The sequence below is a fragment of the Bos indicus x Bos taurus genome, chromosome 15, assembly GCF_003369695.1.
Source record: "Bos indicus x Bos taurus breed Angus x Brahman F1 hybrid chromosome 15, Bos_hybrid_MaternalHap_v2.0, whole genome shotgun sequence".
NCBI classification, from domain to species: Eukaryota; Metazoa; Chordata; class Mammalia; order Artiodactyla; family Bovidae; genus Bos; species Bos indicus x Bos taurus.
In genome coordinates this window covers 59,919,183-59,933,601 of record NC_040090.1, presented here as the reverse complement: position 1 = coordinate 59,933,601, position 14,419 = coordinate 59,919,183, and the positions used below count along the sequence as shown (strand labels likewise).

At 39.6% G+C, this 14,419-nt stretch overlaps 1 protein-coding gene across 9 annotated transcripts in view; it reads right to left on the bottom strand.

Moving 5' to 3' along the window:
* USP28 (ubiquitin specific peptidase 28) overlaps positions 1 to 14,419 on the bottom strand; it is a 63,773-nt gene that overhangs the window by 36,093 nt on the left and 13,261 nt on the right. For all 9 annotated transcript variants that reach the window (XM_027563689.1, XM_027563693.1, XM_027563690.1 and 6 more), the window contains exons 2-3: positions 8,447 to 8,524; positions 7,382 to 7,511 (exon numbers count right to left, since the gene is read on the bottom strand). In XM_027563689.1, the coding sequence (XP_027419490.1) occupies positions 7,382 to 7,511; positions 8,447 to 8,524 (208 nt within the window). The remainder of the gene's footprint in view (positions 1 to 7,381; positions 7,512 to 8,446; positions 8,525 to 14,419) is intronic.

Below are 14,419 nucleotides of genomic sequence, written 5' to 3'. Positions count from 1 at the left end.
CAATAAAAACTCAACTAATCTGATTGTAAAATAGGTGAAAGACCTGAATAGACGTTTCTCCAAAGATGATGTAAGATGGCTAACAGGCACATGAAAGCATGCTCAGTGTCACTGTCGTCAGAGAAAGTGCACAGTAAAACCTCAATGTGCTGCTATCGCCTCACGTCCATTAGAATGGCCATCAAAAAAACAACCAAAAACCGGAAAATAACAAGTATTAGCGAGGATTTGGAGAAGCTGGAACTCTTCTGCATTGCTGGTAGGATTATAAAACGGTGCAAATGCTACGAGAAACAGTACAGAGGCTCCTCAAACAATTAAAAGTCGACTCCCATATGGTCTAGCGATTTCACTTCTGGGTACACATCAGGGTCTCAGAGCTATCTGCACATCCAAGTTCAAATGGCTCTACTCACAAGAGTCAAGAGGTGGAGCAACCCCAATATCCATTGGCAGATAAATGGATAAACAAAATCTGGTATACATATACAATGGAGTATTATTCAACCTGAAACAGAAAAGAAATTCTAACATGCTACAATCTGAATGAGCACTGAAGACCTTATACTAAGTCAAACAAGCCAGGCACAAAAGGACAAATACTCTACGATCCCACTTATAAAAGGTACTTAGAGTAGTCAAGATCATGGAAAACAGAAATAACAGAGGTTGCTAGGAGAGGGAGTAATAGGGAATTACTGTTTAATGGGTACAGGTTTCAGTCTTACAAAACAAATAAAGAGTTCTGGAGATGGACGGTGATGCTAGTTGCACAATGACACGAATGTACCTAATACCAGTGAATTGTACGCTTAAAAATGGTTATGATAGTAACTTTCATGTTATGTGTAATTTACCATAAGGAAAAAAATTGGAAAGAAAAGAAAGTCACATGCCACTGCATCAATGAACATTGAGGACATTATGTTAAATGAGATAAGCTAGTCATGAAAACATAAATACTATATGATTCCACTTATATGAGGTATTTAAAGTAGTCAAATTCATAGAAGTAGAAAGCAGAAGGCTGTTACCAGGGATGGGGTAGAGAGAGAAAAGGGTTGCTTAATGGGAATGAAGTGTCAGATTTACAAGATAGTTCTGGAGATCTTTTACACAATAATGTGAATATACTTAACACTACTCAAATATGCACTTAAAAATGGTTAAAATGTAAATTTTGTTAATGTGTTTTTACCACAACTGAAAAAAAGAATTCTAACTAATAAATTACAAGGTAATGATATATAAAATATTATCATTTTGAAATCTCCAATAAAATAAAGAATCTAAGCAATAATCACCAATGGTGGCTGGAAACACTAGGTGGGGAATTTTATGATAAACGAATCAAGCTGACAACCTGAACACACTAACAATTTTAACAACACAAAAAGGGGGTGACTAGACATTATTTGCTTCTTGATATGACAAAACAGGAGAAATATACACAATACTACCTATGACACTGTCATGCCAGATAAGCACCTAAATTAACAGGAAAGACAGAGGACATAAAACTTCATTAAAGTACACCACAGGACTGCAAACAGCAAATTCCAGAATGTATGAAACACGACAAAAAAAGAGATGGGGAATGTATAGATAAAACGAACCTTAAAATCATTTCAAACATATTTTAACATATTATTTTTTATGGAAGTATAGTTGACTTACAATGTTTCAGGTGTGCAGCAAGATGATTCAGTTATACAAATATACATACATTATTTTTGAAATTATTTTCCATCAGAGGTTATTACAGGATATAGACTATAGCTCCCTGTGCCATAGAGTAAACCTTTGTTGCTTCATGCATTATCTGTTTTTTAATTAGAAATCAAGCATTCTATTCATACTAAGTCAAACAAGTGGAATCAAAATGTCATAATTTTTTTAGTTAGGCAAAAATTCATCCGTTTTTTAAAATATATATAATACATGTTTATATATATGTATACAAAAGATGTTCTACTACACCTGATAAAGGCTTGAGAAAGAAAATTTTAAAAAGAGATGGAAAAGTTGGAGAACATAAACTAAATGAAATGGGAGTACTGAATATGAAATAGAAAAAGTGAAACAAACTAGATAAAAGGTCATCATATAGTCCAGTTGTTTTTATTTAAAATTTTTTTTTTACTTTCTTTTTTAACTTTACAATATTGTATTGGTTTTGCCATATATCAACATGAATCTGCCACAGGTATACACGTGTTCCCCATCCTGAACCCTCCTCCCTCCTCCCTCCCCGTACCATCCCTCTGGGTCGTCCCAGTGCACCAGGTCTTTCGAACTCTGTGGGAGAGGGAGAGGGTGGGATGATTTGGGAGAATGGCATTGAAACATGTATAATATCATATATGAAACAAGTCGCCAGTCCAGGTTCGATGCACAATACTGGATGCTTGGGCTGGTGCACTGGGACGACCCAGAGTCCAGCTGTTTTTAAACATGACTGCTCATTAGAAACATATCTGGAGCTCTGGAGAAAATAAGCAATACCTGAGCATTTGTATTTTTCAAAAAATTTCAAGATAATTCTGGTATGCACCTGGATTTTAAAAACTGATTTTTTTCAAAGGCTTTTCTATTATATCCTAGTTTTGGTGATATCGAGCTCATTTTTCTGTTGCCAATCATGATATAATGGTATTAAACGAGTTATAGTTACATAATCACAATAGTAAAAGATGTTTATATGTTTTCACAATCAATAGCCAGAAAAAGAAAAAAAAAGATAATTACAATTGCAAGCCTTAATGGGAACATGATTAACTGAATAATATAAAATAATTATAATATAAAATAATTACATACAATTTGGGGGGGGGGGTCAAGCAGAGTGATTGGTAAATGGAAGTGCATACATGCACATGTTTTCATCTCCCCAGCAAGTCTATGTCTTTTGGTTGATGCATTTAATCCGTTTACATTTAAGGTAATTATCGATATGTATGATCCTATTACCATTTTCTTAATTGTTCTGGGTTTATTTTCTGTAGGTCTTTTCCTTCTCTTGTGTTTCCTACCTAGAGAAGTTGCTTTAGCATTTGTTGTAAGGCTGGTTTGGTGGTGTTGAATTCTCTTAACTTTTGCTTGTTCGGAAAGCTTTTGATTTCTCCATTAAATCTGAAGGACAGTCTTGCTGAGTAGAGTATTCTTGGTTGTAGGTTCTTCCCTTTCATCACTTTAAATTTATCATGCCATTCCCTTCTGGCTTGCAGAGCTTCTGTTGAGAAATCAGCTGACAGCCTGATTAGAGTTCCCTTGTAGTGTTTTATTTGTCTTTAATTTTGTCAGTTTGATTACTATGTGTCTTGGTGTGTTCCTCGTTGGGTTTATCCTACCTGGGACAGACACTCTGTGCTTCCTGGGCTTAGCTACTTCCTTTCCCATGCTCAGGAAGTTTTCAGCTATTATCTCTTTAAGTATTTTCTCAGATCCTTTCTCTCTTTTCTCCTTTGGGACCCCTATAATGTGAATGTTGGTGTGTTTAACATCGTCCCAGAGCTCTCTTAGGCTCTCTTCATTTCTTCTTTCATTTTTCTATATTCTGTTCTGTGGCAGTGATTTCCACGACTCTGTCCTCCAGGTCTTTTATCCATTCTTCTGCCTCGGTTATTCTGCTGCTGATTCCTTCTAGTGTATTATTCATCTCTATTTGTCTGCTCTTTAGTTCTTCTAGGTCTCTGGTAAACATTTCTCGCATCTTCTCAATCTTTGTGTCCACTCTCTTCTGAGATCCTGGATCATCTTCATTATTATTATTCTGAATTCTTTTTCTGGAAGGCTGCCTATCTCCGCTTCATTTAGTTGTTTTTCTGGGATTCTATCTTGTCCCTTCACTTAAGACATAACTTTCTGCTTTTTCATCGTGATTAACTTTCTGTAATACAGTTTTTGTTTTGGCCATCTGTGAGACTGTGCTACTTCTTGCTTCTTCTGTCCCCCCTCTGATGGCTGAGGCTTATGTAAGCTTCTTGATGGGAGAGTCTGGTGAAAAATTTGATGGGAAAAACTGGGTCTTGCTCTGTTGGGCAGGGCCTTGCTCAGTAAAGCTTTAATCCAATTATCTGCTGATGGCTGGGGTTGCACTCCCTCCCTTGTAGTCGTTTGGCCTGAGGTGACCCAGCCCTGCAGTCTACGGGCTCTACAGTAGGGTTAATGGCAACCTCCAAGAGGGTTTACTCCAAGGGGGCCCTTCCAGTGGCCCTGTCTCTGTGGTGAGCCCCTGCTGACCCACGCCTCCACAGGAGGTCCTCCAACCCTAACAGGGAGTTTTGGTTCAGCCTCCGGTGGGGTCACTGCTCCTCTTCTCTGGTCTTGGTGCGCACAAAATTTTGTTTATGTCCTCCAAGACTGGAGTCTTTTTTTCCCCTCAGTCCTCTGGAAGTCCTGTAATCAAATCCTGCTGGCCTTCAGGGTCAGATTCCCTGGCCTTCCAGTCCCTTTGTCAGATCCCAAAGACGGGAGAGAACTTCTTTGGCGTTATTGTTCTCCAGCCTGTGGGTGACCCACCCAGAAGATATGGGATTTGATTTTTTTCATGACTGTATGCCTCCTGCTGTCTAACCTTGGCTTCTTCTTTTTCTCTGGATGTGGGGTATCTTCTTTTGGTGGGTTCCAGTGTCATTCTGTCTGGCTGCAAATTTTTGCAGGTTGTCCTCCTGCAAAGCTAGTTGCAATTTTGGTCCTCTTGCAGGAAGAAATGAGTGCACATCCTTCTATTATCTGCCATCTTGAACCAGACTTCAAACATAGCTTAATGTTTTATTTTATGTGGGTCATTATACTCTCAAACCAACTACCAACATATTGTTCATGAGACAAGCAGGGAAATTTCTACAATAGTATTTGATGAGATTAAGAAATTGTTATTAATTTTTAAGTGTGTTAATGTAGTAGTCATGGAAAAAAAGGTATTCTAGAATTTTTTTTAACTTAAGCACAAATTGTTGTATGATCTAGCGATTCCACTCCTAGGTATATACTGCAAAGAATTAAAAACAGAAATGAAGTAAAATGGAAAACACGAAAATAATGTACAGAGCTAATACTACAGATCAGTGGTAAGTACTACCTTTTCAATAAAAGGTCCTGGGTAGTGAGGGGAGGTGCTGGGGGGCAGTGATAGATCTAACTATATTTCTATCTTATTTCTTACCAAAATAATCCATTTCAGATGAATTAAATATTTAAATATGAAAAGCAAAACATTACAATTTTAGAAGAAAATATAACAGAATATCCTATGACACCATGGTATAGGAGTTCTTAAACAAAAACCATAAACCACAGAAGAAGATTAATAAATGAAAGCTATTTATTAGCTCATCACCACAGAGGAAAAACACAGGTCATCAATAAGAAGGTATTTTGCAAAGCCCAAGTCCAGAAAGACGGATTCATATCAAGAAAATAAGGTCACTATCAGTAAGAATATCAAGAATCAATACCAAGAAACCAACAGAAAAACCAGTAGATACTAAGAGAAATGTCACATGAAGAAACATGAAGGTCAAAAGGGAAAAGATGACCAGTATCATTATTTAAGTTTTTTAAATTCTAGTTAAAAACAGGACAATCATTTTACATCAAAAACACAAGCAACAATTTTATAATCTAACAATCGTAAGAGCAAGAGTTACCCTCAAACTCTATTCGTGGGAGTATACATAGGTTAAAAAATCATTTCGGAAACTAATGTCACCAACGCTGTGTGCTTAGCCGCTCAGTGCTCAGTCGTGTCCGACCCTTTGTGTCCCCACAGACTGTAGCCTACCAGGCCCCTCTGTCCACGGGGATTCTCCAGGCAAGAATATTGGAGTGCGCTGCCTTTCCCTCTGGGGATCCTCCCAACCCAGGGGTCAAACCCAGGATTTCCGCATTACAGGCGGAGTCCTTACCATCTGAGACACCGAATACCTACTAAGATGAAGACAGGCATGTTTCAGTACTCACCGATTACATCCCGAGTTTTTAAACACTAAAGAAACTCTTGCATACATGCACAAAAAAACGCGAATTAAAATAGCTCACAGTAGATTTGTTCATAATGGCAAAAAAATTCAAAACAACTCCAAAGTCAATCAACAAATATATCAATTCTCTTGTGTATTCAGACCAAGAAATACTATACATGAAAAGAAATAACTACAGGTATAGCCAACATGGATGCATCTCAACAAGAAAAATATGGATTGAAATAAGTCACTGTGTATTAAAAGACATATAGAAGAATATTCACAGCAGCAGCACTCAGAATAGCTCGAAACTGCCCAAATATCCATTAATACCACCTGACCCAGCTGGCAGATCCTCCTCCCAGAAGCCTCTCTGGTCTCCAGAGTACCACTCTCTGGGTCTTTCTGCTATGCCTCCATACACTCTTCACTGCCCCCTCCACCTTCCCCAGACATCTCAACATCGGAAGTACCTACTGCTGAGACACGAAACCTTTTCTCTTTTCTATATCCGCTCCCTAGGAGAGCTCATCCTTTCCCATAACTTTATGTACCATTTACAAATTTATGATTTCAAGTTTTATCCAGGTCCAGCCCAGCTCTCTCCCCTGAACGGCACACTTGGATCGCCACTGTCTTTCTGACACTCCACCTTGATGTCTAACAGGCCTCTCAAATTTAATATTGCCAAAATCGATCTTCTCATTTTCCACCCCAAATCTGCTCCATCGGTAATTGTTCCCATGTCAGTTAACTACAGCTCCACCCTTTCAGCCGCTTAGGAAAAAAACCTGGAGTCACCTTTAACCCTTCTCTTTTTTGTCACAGCCCCATCTCCTGTGTAAGCAGATCCTGTGCAGCAAGCACGTGTCACCCTTCCACCACCGCGCCCTGGCCCACACTGCCCTCAGCAGCAACAGCTTCTTGAACGGTGCTGGGCTCCCTTCTCTGCCCCATGCTCACTACTCCCTCCCACAGTTCTGTTCTCAACATAGCAGCCAGAATGATCCTTAGGGAGTGGAAACCAGTTTACAGCATGCCTCTGCAGCAAACTCTCCAATGGCTGGTCCTCCAGCTCAGAGTACAAGCCAAGCAGCTATGAAGCCTCTGCATAATCTGCCTCCCGTTCACTCCCTCCATGGCCTCATCTCTCACAAGGCAGCAATTCTTGTTCCTTTTGTTCATCTCCAGTGCCTAAAAGAGTGCTTGGCACCTAACAGGGGCTCATTAAATAACTGCTGAATGAATGGAACCATTTAAGTGCTGAGAATTGTGCCTGGCACCTCATTATGGCTCAGTAATTAGCCATGATTACCATTATTTCCGAAGGGTTGATGTGATGGAAAGGACACTCACAGAAACTCATCTCTTAATTTCTGCTAGTTCAGAAAAGGGCCCAGCCAGGATATACCTACTTGCTAATTCCTCTTTGCTGGCAGCACTCCCCTCTTCTTCAGATGGTTCTGCAGCAGTCTCTTGGCTGGGCTCTTTAACTCTTTCATCAGTGAGAAGGCTGACGGCCTGGGTGATGTCACCATTACTGGCCTAAGAGGAGGGAAAAAAACAAATTTCAAAAGTCAAACATCACGGCATTTAAAATAAACAGCAAGTGAGTTTGGGGGTTATAACTCCTTACTATCCTGGTGTCATACTAAATCTAGATATAATTCTAGGATATACGGTAGGAAACGTGAAGCGATGCCATCACACTCCCAGGTACAGGAAGGGAGTGGCATGGGCTGATTCCCCACAACACGCAAACAAGAATGAAACCTCACTGCTTTGGATACTTCTCCTCCCAACTGCACAATGGCTAAGGCACGATGTATCAGACTCCAAATGAAGTCAGCCCCTACAATAAAGGTGCCAGTCAGTCATCATATTCTCTAGTGGTGACCATATTTCTATTTCGTTTTAACTTTTTAAACTTTCCTTAGGTAAAAATTCTAACGTATACAACAGAAGTGGGAACATATAACTGAATCCCAAGTGCCCATCACTTGACTTCGATAGTCACTGAGCCACAGTCAATCTTATTTTATCTCTTCTGCCTCCTCTCCCCCAGATATTCTGAAGCAAATCCTAAGCATCTTATTACATCATCATCATTCAACATTTCAGAATGTATCTTTAAAAAAATATACAACCCACAGTGTTATTCTCACACAAATCACCAGTTTAAACTGCCCTGACTCATTTATTTTTTAGTTTGAATCAGGATCCATAAAAGGTCCATACAGGGCAGTTAGTTGATATTTATCTCAAATCTCTGCAGAGTTCCCTGCACTGTCTCTTTCATCCTCAACTTTTTCTTGCTCTTATAATTTATAGGTTGAAGATACTGGGTCATTTGACCTCTAGAACTTCTGTCCCTATACATATGCACTTTCATTTTGGCATAAAAATAGCTTGGACTGACATAACTATGATATGAACAACTGTTTTAAAACCTGTTGACTCAAAGAGGCCTTGAAACTAACCTTCAGAGCTTCATGAAGAAAAGAAGGGTCCTGAATGCCTGTGATTTCTCTCAGTTGATTTAACAGCATTTGGCAGCTCTGTATTTCAGAAACAAAATGAACATAAGACATGTGTCAATCAGAAAGTAAACCGGGATACATGTAACGAAGAGACATGAACATCTAGGGTAAACAGGCTTGAGAATTGCATTTCTTACTTTAAGAAACCAACAAGCTCCAAGCAACAAGGTACTGACTGTCAGACACACTGTGAAATGTCAAATGTATTACTCTTTTAAAAGCTTAATCACAGAAAATGCTTTTGATACTTGTGGAAGAAATACAAGTGACAAGTAAAACTACAAATGCATAAAACATTTAAACGTAACATTCTAGCCTTAATGGACACTTAAAGTGCCTCCTGTTTCTCTGTGAGCAGTGCGTAAGTAGGTCACTATAAGGAGTCCAGGGAATTTGCATGGATGTGAAGATGTGCTATTTTAAGCTGCACTGCACATGCCATTTGTGTGTGTCATTTTTCACTGACAATAAGTTTCCGATCATGTAATTAACAAACACCAACAACGTCACATTTGAAACTTTAGGTCTGATTGATTAAAAAGAAGTATAGATAAAGCTGGAATTTTCTGAATTACAAATAAAATTCCAGAGAGAATAAAGTATGGAGTGTTTTCTCTTCACTAATCTGAATCATGGCAAAACCTTCCGTGCTATGAGATCAGTTTATAACCCCTTTCAGCCTCAAAGCCTTCACTAAGCATTTGGTCCTGTTTTGCACAAAGACAAAAGTTAACACAAAACACGTATTTACAAGTAAGCTCAACTTAAACGGTCGGCTGGCCCAAGTGAAGACACAGTGATCTTTCAGATGAATACTAAAAACGAAATAGTTCAAACTTAGTCCAGCCAGCAGAAATCTAATTTATACTATTCTTAAGGTTATCCTAGAATGAAGCCCCGAATCAACAGCTGATGTTGACCACTAACTATCTTTTGGTTAGTGCTGTGTCTCCAAGAGGCAGTCTAGTTCCCTGCCAGCTGTAAGAGAAACAGTATCCTCTGTTCTTCAACAGCTGAGGGCCCAATGCAACACTCAAGTATCACGAACTAGAAAAAACGAACTGAAACACCCCTGTGCAGTCCTCAGAAAAGCATCAACAGTCTTTCTGTTCTAGTCACAGGCCATGGTCATAGGCTCGAAATGGAACCCTACCCTGCTGAGCCCAGCAGTCCTGGAGGCTGGGCATCTGTCTCAGGCAGTCACTGCCTGGGCACTGGGAGAAGGACTTTTGCACTAAGAAGTGTCCAGAGCTAACCTTGGAAAACACTGAAAACACCCAGCATGTGATGTTTAGAAAAGTAATGCATCAAAAAGTCTGTTTTCAAATGAATCCTAATTCCGTGATCATACTGTGTTGCTGCTGCTGCTGCTAAGTCACTTCAGTCGTGTCTGACTCTGTGCGACCCCATAGAGGGCAGCCCACCAGGCTCCCCCGTCCCTGGGATTCTCCAGGCAAGAACACTGGAGTGGGTTGCCATTTCCTTCTCCAATGCATGAAAGGGAAAAGTGAAAGTGAAGTCGCTCAGTCGTGTCTGACTCTTCGCAAGCCCATGGTCTGCAGCCTACCAGGCTCCTCTGTCCATGGGATTTTCCAGGCAAGAGTACTGGAGTGCGGTGCCATTGCCTTCTCCAGATCATACTGTGTAAAAGTGTGCAAATCTATATAGCTCAATCATATCCAATTTTCTAAAAAGTCCAAAATGACGTATCCAAAAAAGGATGGAATAACAACTGCGAAGGGGAAATGGGTAGTGTATCAGCCTTGAACTGGAACCAAGGAGAGAAGAGTGGGATAGACAGACACACCTTCACCTCAGACCACTCAGTGTTTCAACAAAAGACAATGCCAGGTGGAATAACAGCTCACTCACACTGCTTACTTCCCACCAGGTGCTGTTCAAAGCACTTCAGAGGTATTAACTCATTTCTCTCTCAGAACAAACCTGTGAGAAACACACTGTGGCCGTCTGACAGAAGACTGAGGCACAGAGAGGTTGAGTAACTTACAGAAAGTTACTGCTAGTAAGGGTTGGAGCTGGGACTGGACCCCAGGCTGCCCGACCCCAGAGTCTGCACCCTAACCTCTATGCCATGCTGTATCTGAGAAGATGAAGAAAACAGGCAAAAAACGCCTACTTAATGCAAAACAATGCAAATATTTTATTCTTAAATTTTGACCTTGATCTTAGCAAGTTTCCTATTTTTATTGTAGCTGCCTTTATAGAAGCACAGTTTTGATTACTTAGTAGAACAATCAGTTCCAAATAAGCTACCATCAGGAGCTAGAGAGGTAAACACTAGAAGATACTGAATCTAAGGTGCCATCAGTTATAAAATGGTGTCACCAAAGAGAAAAACTGCTGCTCAACTATGACACAATACCTTCACGACAATCCTAGGAGACACATGACCTGGTCACATCAGCTTCTCGTAGCTCCAAAATGTCTCATTTATGTTGAGAAACACAAGTCACCCTGCTTCCAGGTGCATAGCCTGGCATGCATTAGGTAATTCTTTAGCATATTTCTCAGCAACAACATCAAAAAAGGCTTAAAACACCTACAGTATCTCCCTTTCTGAGGTCCCATGATGCATTCGATTGTAGTTTTGCAAGAAAATCTCAACTTGCAATCATTCCTCCAAAGACAAATATTTTACTTCACATAAAATCAAATCTGTACCCTGCTGTTCTGTTTCTATGCTTTTCTTCATAGTTTTTGTTTCACTGTTGAATCATAGTGTGATCTTTTTAAAGTCGTTTTAGACGGCAAGTAAACTAACCATGCAGTACCAACAGGGTGTGTAACCTGGCTGCCATGGTGGCAGGAACAGCTATGACCAAGCCCACATGTGTGTAGACCATAAAAACTACACCACATGGGCTATGTGGAGGATAGTAAATTAAGGAGCATCTCAATTTCAGAGATCTCAGAATGCCGAATAAGTGCTAATCAACGAAATATGGTATTCAAATGATAAGTACCTTACTAACCATTACATGTGGCCACAGGTTAAAGTCCCACTCCTCTGTCTCCACGCTGAAAGAGGTAGCAGCAGACATTAACACATCTAGAATACTCTCAGGAAAGGAAACTCAGGTTCCCTTTTTTTTAAAGCTATTGGGCAGAGATGACGACAACATAAAATCATTCTGTGCAGCTCCAAGAACAGTGTTATACTCATTTCATCTCCCTCAAGAACTCTGTGTGTGTGCTAAGTCACTTCAGTCTGACTCTGTGTGACCCTATGGACTGTAACTTGCTAGGCTCCTCTGTCCTTGGGGATTCTCCAGGCAAGAATATCGGAGTGGGCTGCTCTGCCTCCGCCAGGGGATCGTCCTGACCTGGGGACCAACCCGCATCTCCCACGTCTCCTGCACTGGCGGCAGGTTCTTGACCACTAGGGCCACCTGGGAAGCTCCATACTATTCAAGGACTCCAGCCCCTTACTATTCTCTGCCCTTTCTAACCTCCCATGCTGAGGGAACAAACGAGCCTGTAAAGGAATGGGACTTACTATCTTTACCTGCTATTTCTCCCCATGTAGACCTCTGTTTATATGTGAAATTCCTGCCTCCATAAAGACAAGAATCACACAACACACTACCTAATGTGAATTACCCACAGGACAGTGCTGTTCACAGTTGTAACCAACACTTATTGAACGCCTTTCTGTCAGGAACTTCGGATGCCTCATACATCATGTAATCCCTGAAACAACCCTAAAATAGTCAGGGATCATCTTCATTGTGCAAATTAGAAAACTACGGTTTATAAAATCAATTTTGTCATCAAATATCTTGATTAAATGATTCCTCAAAAATAACCATTAAGATTCTGAACAGCACATTTCACAAGGAATAAGCTATGCTATTGGCACACATGAACAAGTGCTATTACATGACTCAGTCCTATAAATATTTAGCTAAACCTAAACTCTCAGTGGCACCCACAACCCAAATCCTAATCAGGGCTTCCCGGGTACAGACAGTAAGGAATCCACTGCAATGTAGGAGACTCAGGTGCGATCCCTGGGCCAGGAAGATCCCCTGGAGTAGGAAAAGGCAACCCACTCCAGTATTCTTACCTGTACAATTCCATGGACAGAGGAGCCTGGTGGTATATCTGACATTTTAATTTTACAACAACAGACAAGCTAAGCTCATTGTGCATAGATAACTCACAGTTTCTCCTCAACTTCACACGAAATTGATTTAAATATTAACTTCACCATAACTATGATGCTACAAATAAAGCACACAGCCAACAAGAGACAAGACAAAGCCTGTGCTCTAGTCATAATGAAGTCAAATAACTGGCAAGAGCCAACAGGTCTGCATTTCCTTAACTAAATACAGATTATTTTCATAAAACAAAGAGCACTCTCTTTTCTTGCCCAGAGGCAGTAAAGAAAGACAGGCACACACAAATCTCTAGAAAGAGCTCAGCTACTCCATGGTTTTGGTGCAAAGCTTCTCTCTACTGAGGTTCTCTTACAGCAAAGATGGCAACTCACCTCATCATAAACAATAAACAGGATTATTTGCATGGTAAAAACATTAAGTTATCAAGTTTTATAATAAACAACTGACCTAATCCTACTGCAACTAAATTAAAACTCCTTGATGAGCAAACTACTGCGATTACTAATCTCACAATCTTCAAAATACCCAGTTTAGCACTGTGACAAGGGTGCTTTCTAGATGATTCCATTCCTTCAAACAGGAATGCTATTTTCACCATTCTGATGCACACATTTACTGATCTCGATTATCTATTTTTACAAGGACATTTCTAAATTTAAAGCTAAGTAATTGATAAATGCTACTTTATTCCAAAGAAATACCAAGGTGTGCCTAATAAAATTCTCTCCAAAGTCAAAGATCTGGTTTTCTAATTTTGAAATAAACCTTAAATATCCAAGGAAAGCAAAGGGTAACTCTAGGAGTCAAAGAAAATACACAGCAGCAACTCCAGAAACCCAGACTATATAACAGAGTCTTAGCACAGTCTGAGACTGCTGCTAACCTTTCCAACTTCCACGGAAAAAGTCCGCAAAAGCCCTGCTATTTTTTCAGTTTTTATTCCAGTAACAACTCTATGTTGGTACAATTTACTCATAACATGGAAATCTAAAGTGCCTCATGACTCCACAAATGACAAATAGCCATTTTTTTCTGGATAAAACTGAATCCCCTGAAATCGATAACTTATTTTAATGGTGCAAAACTTAGGTACATGATGAAAATCACTGTTTCAGTTCATCAACACTGGCTTAACGTTTTTAAAAAGCATTAAAAGCTTTTAAAAGTTAGTCAATCCTAAGTGGTTTAGAGGGGTATGAACTAATATTAAAAGCAAGGAAAAAGAACTAATCATTATTTACTCAAACTTTTTCATCTCTTTTGTCCACATTCACTGAGTAGAAAATTCTAACAGCACAAAATGATATAAAATGAAAGGGAAATTTCCCTGGTCCTTCCATCCAGTTCCATGTCCCAGGAGTAATCACTATTAATAGTTGCTGACATCTTTCAGCAACGGTCTATGCACACGAACGTCTTCTTTCATACTATACACGACGTCCTGCACCTTTTTTTCCCTTACTTTAGAATACACTAAGACAATATTTTTTCATTTCTTTAAATACATATATGCCTCAACCAAATACAGGAAACAGGTCCAGGAAACTAATATGACAAGGTCTTATGAAACGCATCTTCAAAAGTTTAAGAAAATGCCATTTAGCAATCTATTTGCTAAATGAGAAACTAAGAAAATACAGGAAAAGATATAGAAAGCAAGTTTACACACTTATAGTTTCAGAAACAAAATTCTATGTTATTATTAGATGGGCCTCAGTGTGTAGTTTCCATCTTTTATAAATAACAGGGACCAGAGAGGTGATGGAGA